The sequence below is a fragment of the Sus scrofa genome, chromosome 13 (genome assembly GCF_000003025.6).
Source record: "Sus scrofa isolate TJ Tabasco breed Duroc chromosome 13, Sscrofa11.1, whole genome shotgun sequence".
Lineage (NCBI taxonomy): Eukaryota > Metazoa > Chordata > Mammalia > Artiodactyla > Suidae > Sus > Sus scrofa.
In genome coordinates, this window is record NC_010455.5 from 7,205,810 (window position 1) to 7,220,003 (window position 14,194).

General features: G+C 37.6%; 1 protein-coding gene across 1 annotated transcript; it reads left to right on the forward strand.

Moving 5' to 3' along the window:
• Positions 2,088–2,901, forward strand: LOC100627129 (60S ribosomal protein L10a-like). Its single transcript, XM_021070784.1, is given in 3 exon segments — positions 2,088–2,142; positions 2,145–2,431; positions 2,707–2,901. Coding segments are annotated over 3 exon segments (537 nt in total).

Sequence of the window (14,194 nt, forward strand, 5' to 3'; positions counted from 1 at the left end):
TTAGCTCTACAATAATTATACCTTAAAAAAAATAATACTAGAAGTTCCCACTGTGGCTCAGCAGAAGCGAATCTGATTAGCATCCATGAGGTTGCAGGTTCGACTCCTGTCCTTGCTCATGGGTTGAGGATCCAGCGTTGCCATGAGTTATGGTATACGTTGCAGATGCAGCTCAGATCCTGTGTTGCTCTGGCTGTGGCTGTGGCCAGCAACTGCAACTCTGATTGGACCCCTGGCCCAGGAACTTCTGTATGAGGCAGGTGTGACCCTATAAGACAAAAAAAAAAAAAAAAAAAAAAAAAAGAAAAGCAAAAACCTATCATAATGCAACTCACGTGTTAAAATTGTCATTGTTTTTAGGGTGATTAAAAATATGGAAACCGCAAATGCTGAGAGTACTCACCAATGAAGGGAAGATAAGTTTGGGTAAAAATAGTCTTAAAAATATTGCTTGTGTAAATAAGAACACACACATAGGGATGTTATTTCAAGATATTGTTTTCTAAGAATTATTGGTTGGCTTTAATAAAGAGTGCTGAAGGAAATAAAGGCATTAGGACTTTAATTCTTATCTATTTTTCTGATTCATGGTCATTCATCCTATATACCATTAGAAAGTATCACTTAAAAAATTTAGCTTAAAAGGCATAGGTACTTTCCTATTATTTAATTTGTATTCTTGATCTATGAGAAAGATCTGCAGCTCCAATGGGAAGATCATTGGTTATTTCATGGAGCATATCAACATCATTAAAAGACTCTTTCTTTTAGTGATCAAATAAAGAAATCCAAACCAAAGCTAACATAACTATGGAGTTCTCTGGTGGCTCAGCAGGTTAAGGACCCAGGGTTGTCACTGCTGTGGCTTGGGTTGGTGTCGTGGTGTGGGTTTGATCCCTGGTCCCAGAACTTCCAACTGCCTTGGGTGTGACCAAAACTAACTAACTAACTGACTGACTGCCTAACTAACTAACTAACACAGCTTTGTATCAAAGAGGAAACTCTGTTTGGTCTAATGATGTAGGAAAATCTTCTGACTCCTAAACATAGGACCCTGTAAATGTCCCCCTTTTGTTGAACATTAAAACCGTAATAATCATCATAGTCAATGTTTATCAAGTGCTTGCTGTGAGCCAGGCACTTAGCTAAATGTTTTACATATATTCCTTATTTAATCTTTAAGACAGTTCTAAGAAGTAGGTACTATACAGATGAAGAGACTGGGGCTTATGGAGAACAGTTTGGAGATACCTTAGAAATCTATACATAGAACTTCCATATGACCCTGCAATCCCACTCTTGGGCATCTATCCGGACAAAGCTCTACTTAAAAGAGACACATGCACTCGCATGTTCATTGCAGCACTATTCACAATAGCCAGGACGTGGAAACAACCCAAATGTCCATCGACAGATGACTGGATTCGGAAGATGTGGTATATATACACAATGGAATACTACTCAGCCATAAAAAAGGCTTAGAGAGTTTAAAAGACAAGCCTGGATTCATGCAGTGTAAGTGGCAAGCTGGGTGCCTGAACATAGATTGAAAAAAATCTACCTTGTAATATTGTCCCAGAAGGAGTGAAGGGTGGTAAGAGGGTTCAAAACTCATAGATAGCACTTGAACGACTGCAACTGTGAAAAGGGAGAAGCCCTACATTTAAGAGAGAAGAGCAAGGAAAAACCAGTAGAAGTCTGGTGCTAGACTCGAACTGTGCAGGTTTGTATCTTGGCTCCATTATTTACTAGCTGGTTGGCTCTTGGCAAGTTTCTTAACTTTTCTGGGCCTCAGTTTCCCCTTCTGTGAAAAGAGGATTAATGTGTGTTGTGAGAGTTTAATGAGGTGATAGAAAGATTTTTAAACCAATTCCTGGTATGGTGAATGCTAAAAGGGTGTAGGTTATTATTGTCCTTTAATATTTAAGCTCTTTGCCGGTTATCCCTGCGCCAGGCATCATTAGCAGCAAAGTCTCTGGCAACACCCTGTATGAGGCGGTGTGGGAGGTCCTAGACGGGAACCAGTGCAAGCAGAAAGTTTTTGGAGTTTTTGGAGATGGCGGAGCTTCAGATCAGCCTGAAGAACTATGACCCTCAGAAGGACAAAGGCTTCTGGGGCACTATCAGGCTTAAGTCTACTCTCCACCCCAAGTTCTCCATGTATATTCTGGGAGACCAGCAGCATTGTGATGAGGCCAAGGCTGTGGATATCCTGCACATGGACATCGAGGCACTGAAGAAACTCAACAAGAATAAGAAACTGGTCAAGAAACTGGCCAAGAAGTGTGATGCCTTTTTGGCTTCAGAGTCTCTAATTAAGCAGATTCCACGAATCCTGGATCGCGGCCTGAATAAGGCTGGCAAATTCCCTTCCTTGCTAACCCACAGTGAGAAGATGGTGGCCAAAGTTGATGAAGTGAAGTCCAAGATCATGTTCCAGGAGTTCCCGTCGTGGCGCAGTGGTTAACGAATCTGACTAGGAACCATGAGGTTGCCGGTTCGATCCCTGCCCTTGCTCAGTGGGTTAACGATCCGGCGTTGCCGTGAGCTGTGGTGTAGGTTGCAGACGCGGCTCGGATCCCGCATTGCTGTGGCTCTGGCGTAGGCCGGTGGCTGCAGCTCCGATTAGACCCCTAGCCGGGGAACCTCCATATGCCACTGGAGCGGCCCAAGAAATAGCAAAAAAAAAAAAAAAAAAAAAAAGACAAGATCATGTTCCAGATGAAGAAGGTGCTGTGTCTGGCAGTGGCTGTTGGCCACGTGAAGATGATAGATGATGAGCTTGTGTACAACATCCACTTAGCTGTCAACTTCCCGGTGTCATTGCTCAAGAAAAATTGGCAGAACCTCTGGGCTTTGTACATTAAGAGCACTATGGGCAAGCCCCAGTGCCTGTACTAAGGATCAGCTCAATAAACCATCTGCCACCATTAAAAAAAAAAATTAAGCTTATTTGTCCTTGTCTTTTTTCTTTTTTTTCTTTTTAAAAGCTATACCTGAGGCATACAGAAGTTTTTGGGCCAGGGGTCAGATTGGAGCTGCAGTTGTGGCCTAGGCTCCAGATTATGGCAATGCCAGATCCTTAACCCACTGAGTAAGGCCAGGGATCAAACCCTCATCCTCACAGAGAAAATGTTGGGTCCTTAACCTGCTGAGGCACAACAGGAACTCCAAGCGTGTTCATCCTTTGAATTAGAATATGTGCCAAGTGAAATGCTAAGTAAACAGTATAAAGCAATTCATTTTACATTCATAATATGTATTATTTGGTTAAGGACCCTGTAGGTATATTGGAGAGTTTGTTTATATAATATTTATAGCAATATTATAATATCAATAAAAATGCATTCTAGTTGTAAAAAATGGAAACACTTCCCACGAAAATAAAATTTAAAAAGTTTATATGTTATTTATATTTTACTTTGATTTAAAGGATATTGTCACTATGTGAAAGAATTCCAGTCCAGGTATGTTCCAGTAGATGTTATGACTTTTCAAAGCTTAATCTACTATTTATGTTATAAAATTATTAATATCTTGTAGCTCAGCAGAAGCAGTAATATAACATAATGAGAAAAGTTGCATCTCTGCTCCTGATACTCTTAATAAACACATTATTCATTTTTTATTCAATTTAACTGCAAATAGCTATATTGAAAACATTGCCACAGGGTATGTTTCTATTTTAGGGTGACAGGAAAATAACTCCTGAGGAGTCTCAGAAGTGGGAAACAAAATATAAATTGTATAGTAGATAGAAAAACATGAAAGAGTCTGATATCTATGAAAAACTGTATTTCCCAGGGGAGTAAACATTAATGGCTTTAATTAGATTATAATTGCTCATGAGAGCACACTCTTGCATGAGATGAAAATACCTGACAATGCATTACAACTGAGCTTTCCTGTCAGCCTCATCGGATGGATTCATGCAAATGCCGCTTAAAGGGGGACATTCCCTAAATGTAAACTAAGCCCTTAATCAGTGCCAACATGATGAAAAGCCACTCTTATTATTAGGTCAAATTCCATTCCATCTTGACAGTTTTGCATCACATTGATGTCTGAGGCAGGATTGTTTCTATGGAAGATTCTAGAAGGTTATTCCTTATGGATATTTCTTATTTCATGAATGGTATCAAAATAAACAAATGAGAATATTTTTCTTTTTTTGGAAATTTCTTCGTGGTATAGTTTTCCTCTCCTTTGCTTAGAGAAACTCTCTGGACATCATTGGGTTTGGGACTAGATTTAGGGATTTTCTTCTACTTCTTGGGCACAGCCTTGGAGTCTGTATTTATTCTATCAGTCATTCATGGTCCAGGGAACTCTGGCAAGAACAGACGCATTTTGCTGTTTCTTTAGGTACAAAAATGACACAGTTGGGAGTGCCCTGGTGCTTGGTGGGTGAAGTTGTCACTGCTGTGGCTGTGGTTACTATTGTGGCACATGTTCAATCCCTGACCTGGAACACCTGCATGCCACAGGCATGGAAAAATAAGTAAATAAATAAATAAATAAGTAAGTAAATAAATGAAACTGCTCAGTTGTAGGCTAAAAATTTTAGTCAAGGACTTTCAGTTCATATTGGAAAAATAGATATTTATTGACATGCTAAATAACTAAGATCTCTGTGATTTCTTAATTTATCTTGTTTTTGATTTTTTTTTTTTAAATCTTTTCTAGGGCTGCACCCACGGCATATGGAGGTTCCCAGGGTAGGGAGTCTAATTGGAGCTATAGCCGCCGGTCTATCTGAGCCGTGTCTGTGACCTACACCACAACGTCGGATACTTAACCTCACTGAGAGAGGCCAGGGATTGAACCCAAACCTCATGGTTCCTACTCAGATTTGTTAACCACTGAGCCATGGCGGGAACTGCTGTTTTTGATATTTTTAAAGGGGAAAAAGCGTCTTAGGTAGGTAAATCTGGTCCTTATAGGCTTTCACGGATTATGACGTTTTTGGATCCATCTAGTAGCATGGGCCCAGGCTAAACATTTTGCATAATGGATTTTATTGAGATTTTGTAAGGAATCCAACTGTTGCTAGACACCACATTTCACCATGTTGAGTCAAATTTCCTGTGATACCTTTCAGAGTCCATTAGGTTCTTCCAAAGCCACAGATTCCATCTTCAACACAGACGGGTCAGGCGATATATATCAGTGAAGCAGGTGAGGGAAGACAGTGGTAAACTGGTGGTAAGTCCTCTGTCCAGTGGGGCCAGCAGATAGCCATGTGGGGTGTGGGGCTCACTGTAGCCAGACCTCATAATTGAAAAGATACTGCAAGTCTGTTTTTTTTCTTTTACTGTGCCTTTGATTTTTAAAAAAAATTTTTATTGAAATACAGCTGATTAATAATGAGTTAGTTTCCAGTGTATAGCAAAGTGATTCAGTTGTACACACACACACACACACACACACACACACACACACTTACCAGTTTACATAAACAGATTTGGAAAAGAATCTAAAAAAGAACATATATATATATATATATATGTATATATATAAATCTTTCTAAATAAGAACATATATATGTAAACTATGCAATAGTTAAATGTAAGCTACTAATTAAAAGCAAAACTTAGGAAACCAATTATGCCAAAGCCGGCTAGCCTTTTGTGACATCTCTATAAGGAATTTGAAAAAAAATCTGTCGGTTTCTACAGACCTGCTAGCCAAACCAACACACTGTAATAACCTCTTATACTACTGTCCATTTCACTTCCAGGTGTTTTCTAAAATTAACGGTCATATTTTGACGGCATATGTCTTTATATATGATGAGCACTGATAATGTGGTATATTCAAAGAGGAAAATAAGTGAGAAATTTTCCCCGTTGGTGACAATCTGCCTTTCCTGTTTATTTAAACCTTTGGGCGTCTATGCTGTTGGGTGGATTAAGGAACAGATGGGGGAGTTGTGATTTAGTAGCACAGAATTTCAGTGCCAGTTCTGCCTCTAACTCCAGGTGCCCCTTGGCAAAAAAAAAAAAAAAAAAAAAAAAAAAAAAAAAAATCCTCTGCTTTTGAAAAGCCACTCAAAACAATTAAGAGACTCTGCAAATCAAAATGATATCTAAAAGCCTTTAAATTGTAGAGGGTGTAGTTCTGGATAAAACCATTTTTTGTTTAGCGAAAAGAATTTTACAGATAATTAACATGGATGTATTATAGGGAAAGGCAGACGCAGTCCTAATATGTATGAAAATCTCTCTCCATTTGGAATGAAATTTTGTTTTACTGCACCATGAATGCCTGATGCAGACTTAAGAGTGCAAAAGGGAAAGAACAAAGGTCAGTGAATGAATCAGCAAGAAATAGCATTAAATGAACAATCGATTAACTTAAAAGTGGAAGATACTGGCCAATTGTTAGTAAGGTTTATTTTAATTATTTCCAGTGTTAAGGGATAAATTGTTCAGCAAAAGCAGTGGTCTCCTCTGAAATCAGTCAGGCCTACCTGTAGTTTACTGATTGATTAATATTAATTTTGCAACATTGAACCTCGGAATAAAATTTTTTCTCACCAGCTGTGAGACCAAATATAAATTAAACACAAGACCCAACTTAATTAGCTTGGCAGTGAGTAAGCATGGCATTTAAGGGTTTTACCTGACAGCTCTGGGCATGAATCCCAGTTCTGCTTCGTATGAGGTATGTGGGAAAATACTTCACTTTTCCAACACTCAGTCTCCTTATCTGCAACTGGAGACAATAATGTTATTTACATCATGGGGTCACTGCAATATTTATAAAAAATAGTCTATGTTTCCACGTTTACAGTAGTAGCAGACACACAGCAGCTGCTCAGTAAGTGGAGGCTGCAATGACTATTACAAAATGAGTGACCCTGCCAGTCCAGACCTGTTGTAATAAGTACAATGGGAGGAATTTGACCTTGATTGATTTCCTCAATAAGCACCCAATAAGCAATAATAGCAGCACCCCTATTGGAAAATACCATCAAAGGAATGTGCATTTATTTAGCAAGGAAAAGAAAGCCTGATCTGTTTTCCAGTATTTTAAGTAACATTAAAAAGGATTTCAAAAATTACTAAAAGGACACTTCTATTTATTTGCAGTGATTGAAAAGAAAAAATTGACAGGCCCTTAGACTGCATTAGGAGATACCTGGAATAATATTGAAACCTGATGTGACACACTAAAATGAAATTGTGTGAAAATTTTAACAATTTCTTTCTCTTGAGAGTTTGTAGTGTATATTTCTTAGGTGAGTTGTAGACCCTGGGGGTTGGAACTGTTAACCTCGAGGTTAATAATTCCACCAATATTTTATATTTTTCTACTAGCAAAAATGTAGTGTCTTCAATATGAAATTTGACTAAGAAGAGAGATACTATTAAAAAATAACTTGCAGATTAAAATGAACAATTAGCAGTGTTACTTTTCACTTGAAATAATGTGATCAATTCTGGACTCCTACAAAATTTGAAACTTTAATCTTTATGGGAATATAAAAAGGAAACAAAGGCCACTTGATAGTAGTGTGGTTATAAATTCATAGTGTGTGGTTTATATAACTAAATGCTTCCAACCCGGGGTTTGAAAAAGTAGTTTCTGGGACAAAGATCAGAAGTTTCTGTAAGTAGATTTGGCTAACAATTTACTATAGGAATATGTGATAACAGAATCCAGAACCTGGAATGTAACTTGGAAACAAATTCCAGGTGCAAAGCAATTTGAGGTTCACAGCTGAATGCTTTTGAAATTACTCAAGAGCCTGCTTTATGGAAGAATCAAGGGAAATAACAGCGTTGGCATATATTTTTATTTTTCAGTGAGTGAACTTCTTCTCTAGAACTTCAGTGGGTCCACAGAAAGACAACATCCAAAGTGGTTGGCGTGTTTTGTGCAAGAAACTTGTTATGGGAGAAAGGGAAAATACTGGATCCTAAGGACATCTTAAACACGCAAAAGATATATTAGATATAGCAATGCAGTTGAACTCAAGAGCGTTGTGGCAAACTGAAAGTGGCGGACAAATGATAGGCCCAGCAACAAGCGTAAAAGTCTAGGAAATGTGTCCATGGATAGAATTCAATCATGCAATCAGTTGCAGAAAACTTGAAGAAACAACATTGGGTTGTCAACATTTATTGAGTACTCTTTACTAGGAATTGAGAGGAAGGAAAACAGAAGAGTTGGCATGAGGTGGAGAAAAAGCTCAGTGTAATCTATGGGTGGGAGAGAAATCACCACGCAGAGACATGGGAGGTGCTGTCAGTTTGAATAAGGCCGAAGTTGCCAAGCCAGTCGTAAAGAATGACTGTGAGCCAGGTGGTGCTTGTTCAGACTGGCGGCACTGTTCTTCCCATCAGGGAAATGTTGAAAAATATTAAAATATACGAGTGAATATGTATGTGTTTAAAAATAACCACTTTTTTTGGTCTCTGTTATATGTAGTGCGAGGAACACCTTCATGTCCCCAGATCATATTTATATAACAGGTATTTTCAAAATTGACTCACTTTTTCACTAAAGAAAGTTTATATAATTTTCATAAATGGAAAGCTAGTATCACTAGTTATAAATACTTGGTAATTTTACTTAAAAGTAAAAACAATGGAAATAAAAGAAATGCCATTAGTGTCACAGAAGCTAACTTCTGTGGGTTGTTGAAGGCTGTCATGTTGAGGCATTCTCTCTGTTAATATAGGAGTGAAAAAAAGCCTATTCCCCTTTATCCAGCAAATACATATACTTCTGTGAATCTATACTGGAGATTTGTTTATGCAGTGCCAGTGATCTATAAACTAGGTTACATATTGAAGCATTGTTTGACATTACAAAAGATTAGAATGAAATAAATGCTCATTAATAGTGATGAGTAAAAAGTCATGGTGCATCCATACAGTAGAATATAATGAAGCTATTAAATCTCTGTGGAAGATTTTATGTAGATTGCGATGTGAAGAAAGATTCATTGGTAATTTACACCCACATGCTTTAGTTTTTATATATTTATTATGTGTGTAGTAATCTCTGGAAAGGTTCCCCCCAAAATAATGGCAGTGGTTGTATCCTGTGGGGGGAAGAGGGATGGCTGGGGTGGAACAGAAGGGAGCCTGACTTTTCATCACGTGTAGTTTTGGACCCTTTCAGTTACAGAATAGCAGTTAAGAGCATAGTCTGACCTGTCTGGGTTCACATCTTCGCTCTGCCACTTACCAGCTATCTGACTGTGAGCAAGGTGATTTCTTTCTTAGTTTTTTAACCTGTAGAGTGGGGATACTAACTGTACTTACCTTACAGAATTGTAATGCAGGTGAAATAAAGCATATGAAAAGTGTTTAGAACAGTGCCTGGCACATGGCAAAGCTATGCCCATCATTTGCAATTGTTTTCATCGTCTCATATGCTGATTTGATCAGTGGGAAAAAATGATTTTTAAATTTTTAAAACTTTTTCATTAATGTATAGTTTATTTGCAGTGTTTTAGGTGTATAGCAAAGTGATTCAATTGCACATCTATATCTATTCTGCTTCAGATTTTTTCCATTATAAGTTATTACAAGATACCGAATATAGTTCCCTGTGCTATACAGCAGGTTCTGCTGTTTATTTTATATATAGCAGTCTGTATCTGTTAATCTCAAATTCCAAATTTATCCCTCTTCCTCTTTCCCCTAAGCAAATACTTTATATAAAGAGCTCTCCCTGAATAGAATTGACAACTATGGCCTTCTATACATGATAATCAAGAAGGAATGAAATACAGTCAGCCCAGCACAGGATGGAAAATGAGGGCCAACTATTCAAGCAGGGCTACATTCACTGAGGACCATTTTGATTTTACTCTGTCACTTTATACAAGGGGCTTGAGCATCTGAGGATTTCGGTATCCACATGGATTTCAGTAACTGCGTGGTGAGTGGGGCTCCTGGAACTATCCCCTCCCCCACAACCAGATAGCAAAGAACAACAGTACGAACAAAAGGAGAATAGCTGCCTCACTCCAATTAATTCAGTGTTACTTAATATTAAGTCTTCATAGAACCTAAAACCATCTTTGGTTTTTTATATTTTTAAAAAATCCCTGCTTCTAAGAGCTCTGCATAACAGAATCAGTACTGAATATTGCTCCTTTCTGAATAGATTTGTCTTTTGCTCCATTTCATTAAAAAAATTTATTAAAGTATATTTGATTTACAATATTGTGCCAATTTCTGCTGTACAGCAAAGTGACCCAGTCATACATATACATTCCCTTTCTTGTATTATCTTCCATCATGTTCTATCTCAAGACTCTGGATATAGTTCCCTGTACTATACAGTAGGACCTCATTGCTTATTCATTCTAAATGTAATAGTTTGCATCTATTAACCCCAAACTCCCAGTCCATCTCAATTCTTCCTCTCTCCCTTGTGGCAACCACAAGTCTCTTCTCTATGTCTGTGAGTCTGTTTGTTTTGTAGATAGGTTCATTTGTGCCATATTTTAGATTCCACATATAAGTGATATCATATAATATTTGTCTCTCTCTTTCTGACTTACTTCACTTAGTATGAGAATCTCCAGTTGTATCCGTCACTCCGTTTCTGAACACCTAACTGAGCATTTTTGTTATCTGCTTGCTTTTGTGGGGAGGGGGTGACAACAGCTAGCCAACTCCATATTTTCTGGTCCAGTATTTTTTACCCTTAGGATAAGAACCCATTGGAAATGCAGGAAATCAATTTAGTGAGGTTTTTTTTTTTTTTTTTTTAAGAAAGGAAACAGAACAGAATAGAATAGTCTAGAAAATATCAGAGTATTTACTACAATAAAGCTAAGTATTGCTTCATGAACTTTGGCCTCTTTCTCCCCCACTGGGGGAAAAAAAAGTCTAAAAACTGTCACCTATCTCTGAAAAACATATAGCAATTCCCCATTCCCCAGCGTTCAGGGGTTGATGGTACAAGTCTCTAGTGTTGTGTGTTTGAGGACAAAATTCACACCAAACTAGGTACCCCCTGGAGCAAGTTGGACTCTCCAGTAATCCTAGAACTGACACAGCCATCTGAGGCCCAGAATAATCTTCAGCCTGTATACCCCAGCAGCCTGAAAAACAATAGAGGGAACTGAAGGAGGATCAGAATTTATCAACTAGAAGTTTGGGTCTGTTATTGGGAAATAGGAAACTAAAGACCCAGAGACTATGTACAATTGATTAGTTTCTTTCAGAAATAAGTTTGTGCTTAATAGTCGAGGGCCTTCTCTTGTTTTAATATGTTTTCAAATTTAATAGGGAAGTCTGTTTTATTGTCCTCTGTGGAATAACAAAATATCTGCCAACGTTAAAATTTATTATATATTTTGAATGCTTAAAAATCTGGATGCATTTCAACATTTCTTATATTCCCCTGTGTATTAGATTCAGTTTCTTCTCTGTAAAAACTTGCATTTCTCTCCTAATCATAAGAAAAATTAGAGAAGCTTTAGTGAACAGGGAGAAATACAAAGAAAATAAAATTGTATAGTAGATGCTACCAGAGAGATTAGGAAATTTAGGGAACTAAGAGGAAGAAAATGTCACTACTGAGAAATAAGTACTATTATTTTTTGTGTACTTCCTTCAAATTCATGTGTGTGTTGGTGCACATGTGTAGATTCTTTCCATTTTTTGTTATTAACAATTTGATAAATAGCCACATATCTAAATCTTCACTAATATATTTGACAAAAGGAAATGACCATTCTCAAAGATCCTTTTTTCCTAGTCAAATCTCTTTCCATGAAGCTTGTATAATTTACATGGTCATCAATGATACCAACTACAGTCTTTTCCAACAGATTCTCATCAGCACTGGTTATTATTAACTCTCTGATTATTTGCTAATCTGATGGCAAAAAACCTGTCTCACTAATCTTTTACTTTTTAGCCACTAGAAAGGTTTAACTTTTTTTTTCTTGCACCCATGACATATGGAAGCTCCCAGGCTAGGGATCGAATCCCAGACACAGCTGCGACATATACCCCAGCAGTGGCAATTGCAACCTATGCCCCAGTTGTGGCAATGCCAGGGGAATGCTTAGAAAGGTTGAATTTAACAGGAAAATCTACTCAATAGTTTGCAGTGAGCTATATGGGAAAAAAGAATATATATATATATATATTATTATTATTTTTTTTGGTCTTTTTGCTATTTCTTGAGCCACTCCCGTGGCATATGGAGGTTCCCAGGCTAGGGGTCGAATCGGAGCTGTAGCCACCGGCTTACGCCAGAGCCACAGCAACACGGGATCTGAGCCGCATCTGCAACCTACACCACAGCTCACGTCAACGCCAGATCCTTAACCCACTGAGCAAGGGCAGGGACTGAACCCGCAACCTCATGGTTCCCAGTCGGATTCGTTAACCACTGCGCCATGACGGGAACTCCGTAGGAGAGATAATATTTTTACATATGAATGATTCACTTTGCTGTAACCTTGAAACTAATATTGTAAGTCAGCTATATTCCAATAAAATTAAATTAAAAAAATAAAAATGTATTCGTTAGCCAATTTTATTTCTCTTGGGATTGTTTTTTCATGTCCTTTGCCTCTGTTCCTGTTAGAATATTAATGATTTCTAATTAATTTTTGTACCTTGATGAAATCAATAAAGTAAGGCCCTAACCTCTTATCCCTATTTCCGGCAAATAACTTTCTAGACATTTCTTTTAACATTTATACAGAATTTCCAAAATTTTATCCAAACATTTTTTTTGACAAGTAAAATTGTATATATTTAAGGTATACAACTTGATGTTTTGACATAGATATACATAATATAATAATCACCACATTCAAACCAAACAATATATTTTTCATCTTACATAGTTACCACTTAAATTTTTTCAGTGAGAACACTTAAGATTGACTTTTTAAAAAAATTCTTCCTCGCTTGTTCCATGGTTTTCATGCTTAGAAATTCCTCTTCTGTGATCAAAGACGTGTTTACTCATAATCTTTTTTTGTTTGGAAAGAAAAATGGTTTTTTTTTTTACCATTTTTTTTATTACTCAAATGAATTTATCACATCTGTAGTTGTATAATGATCATAACAATCTGATTTCACAGGATTTCCATCCTACAGCCCAAGCACATCCCCCCACCCTGCAAACTGACTCCTCCAGAGACCATAAGTTTTTCAATGTCTGTGAGTCAGCATCTGTTCTGCAAAGAAGTTCCATCTGTGCTTTTTTCAGATTCCACATGTCAGTGAAAGCATTGGATGTTGGTGTCTCACTGTATGACTGACCTCACTTAGCACGAGAGTTTCTAGGTCCATCCATGTTGCTAAAAATGCTGGTATTTCATTCTTTTTAATGGCTGAGTAATATTCCATTGTGTATATGTACCAAATCTTCTTGATCCACTCCTCTGTCGATGGACATTTAGGTTGTTTCCATGTCTTGGCTATTGTAAATAGTGCTTCAATGAACATTGGAGTCCATGTGTCTTTGCGAGTTGTGGTTTTCTCTGGATAGATGCCCAGGAGTGGGACTGCTGGATCAAATGGTAGTTTTTTTTCAGTGTTCTGAGGAATCTCCATACTGTTTTCCACAGTGGTTGCACCAATTTACAATCCCATCAACAGTATACTAGGGTTCCTTTTTCTACACACCCTCTTCAGCACTTATTGTTTGTAGACTTTTTGATGATGGCCATTCTGGCTGGTGTAATGTGGTACCTCAGAGTGGTTTTGATTTGCATCTCTCTAATAACGAGTGACGCTGAACATCTTTTCATGTGTTTCTTGGCCATCTGCATGTCTTCTTTGGAGAATTGTCTGTTTAGATCTTCTGCCCATTTTTGGATGGGGTTGTTGGTTTTTTTGGTATGGAGCTGCAGAAGGTGTTTATAAATTTTGGAGATTAATCCCTTGTCAGTCGATTCACTTGCAAAGATTTTCTCCCATTCTGTGGGTTGCCTTCATTTTGTTTAGGGTTTCCTTTGCTGTGCAGAAACTTTTAAGTTTGAGTAGGTCCCATTTGTTTATTTTTTTTTTTATTGTCAATACTCTGAGAGGTGGATCTGAGAAGATGTTGCTGTTGTTTATGTCAGAGAGTGTTTGGCCTATATTTTCCTCTAGGAGTTTGATAGTGTCTGGCCTTATATCTAGGCCTTTAATCCATTTGGAGTTTATTTTTGTGAATGGTGTTAGGGAGTGTTCTAATTTCATTCTTTTCCATG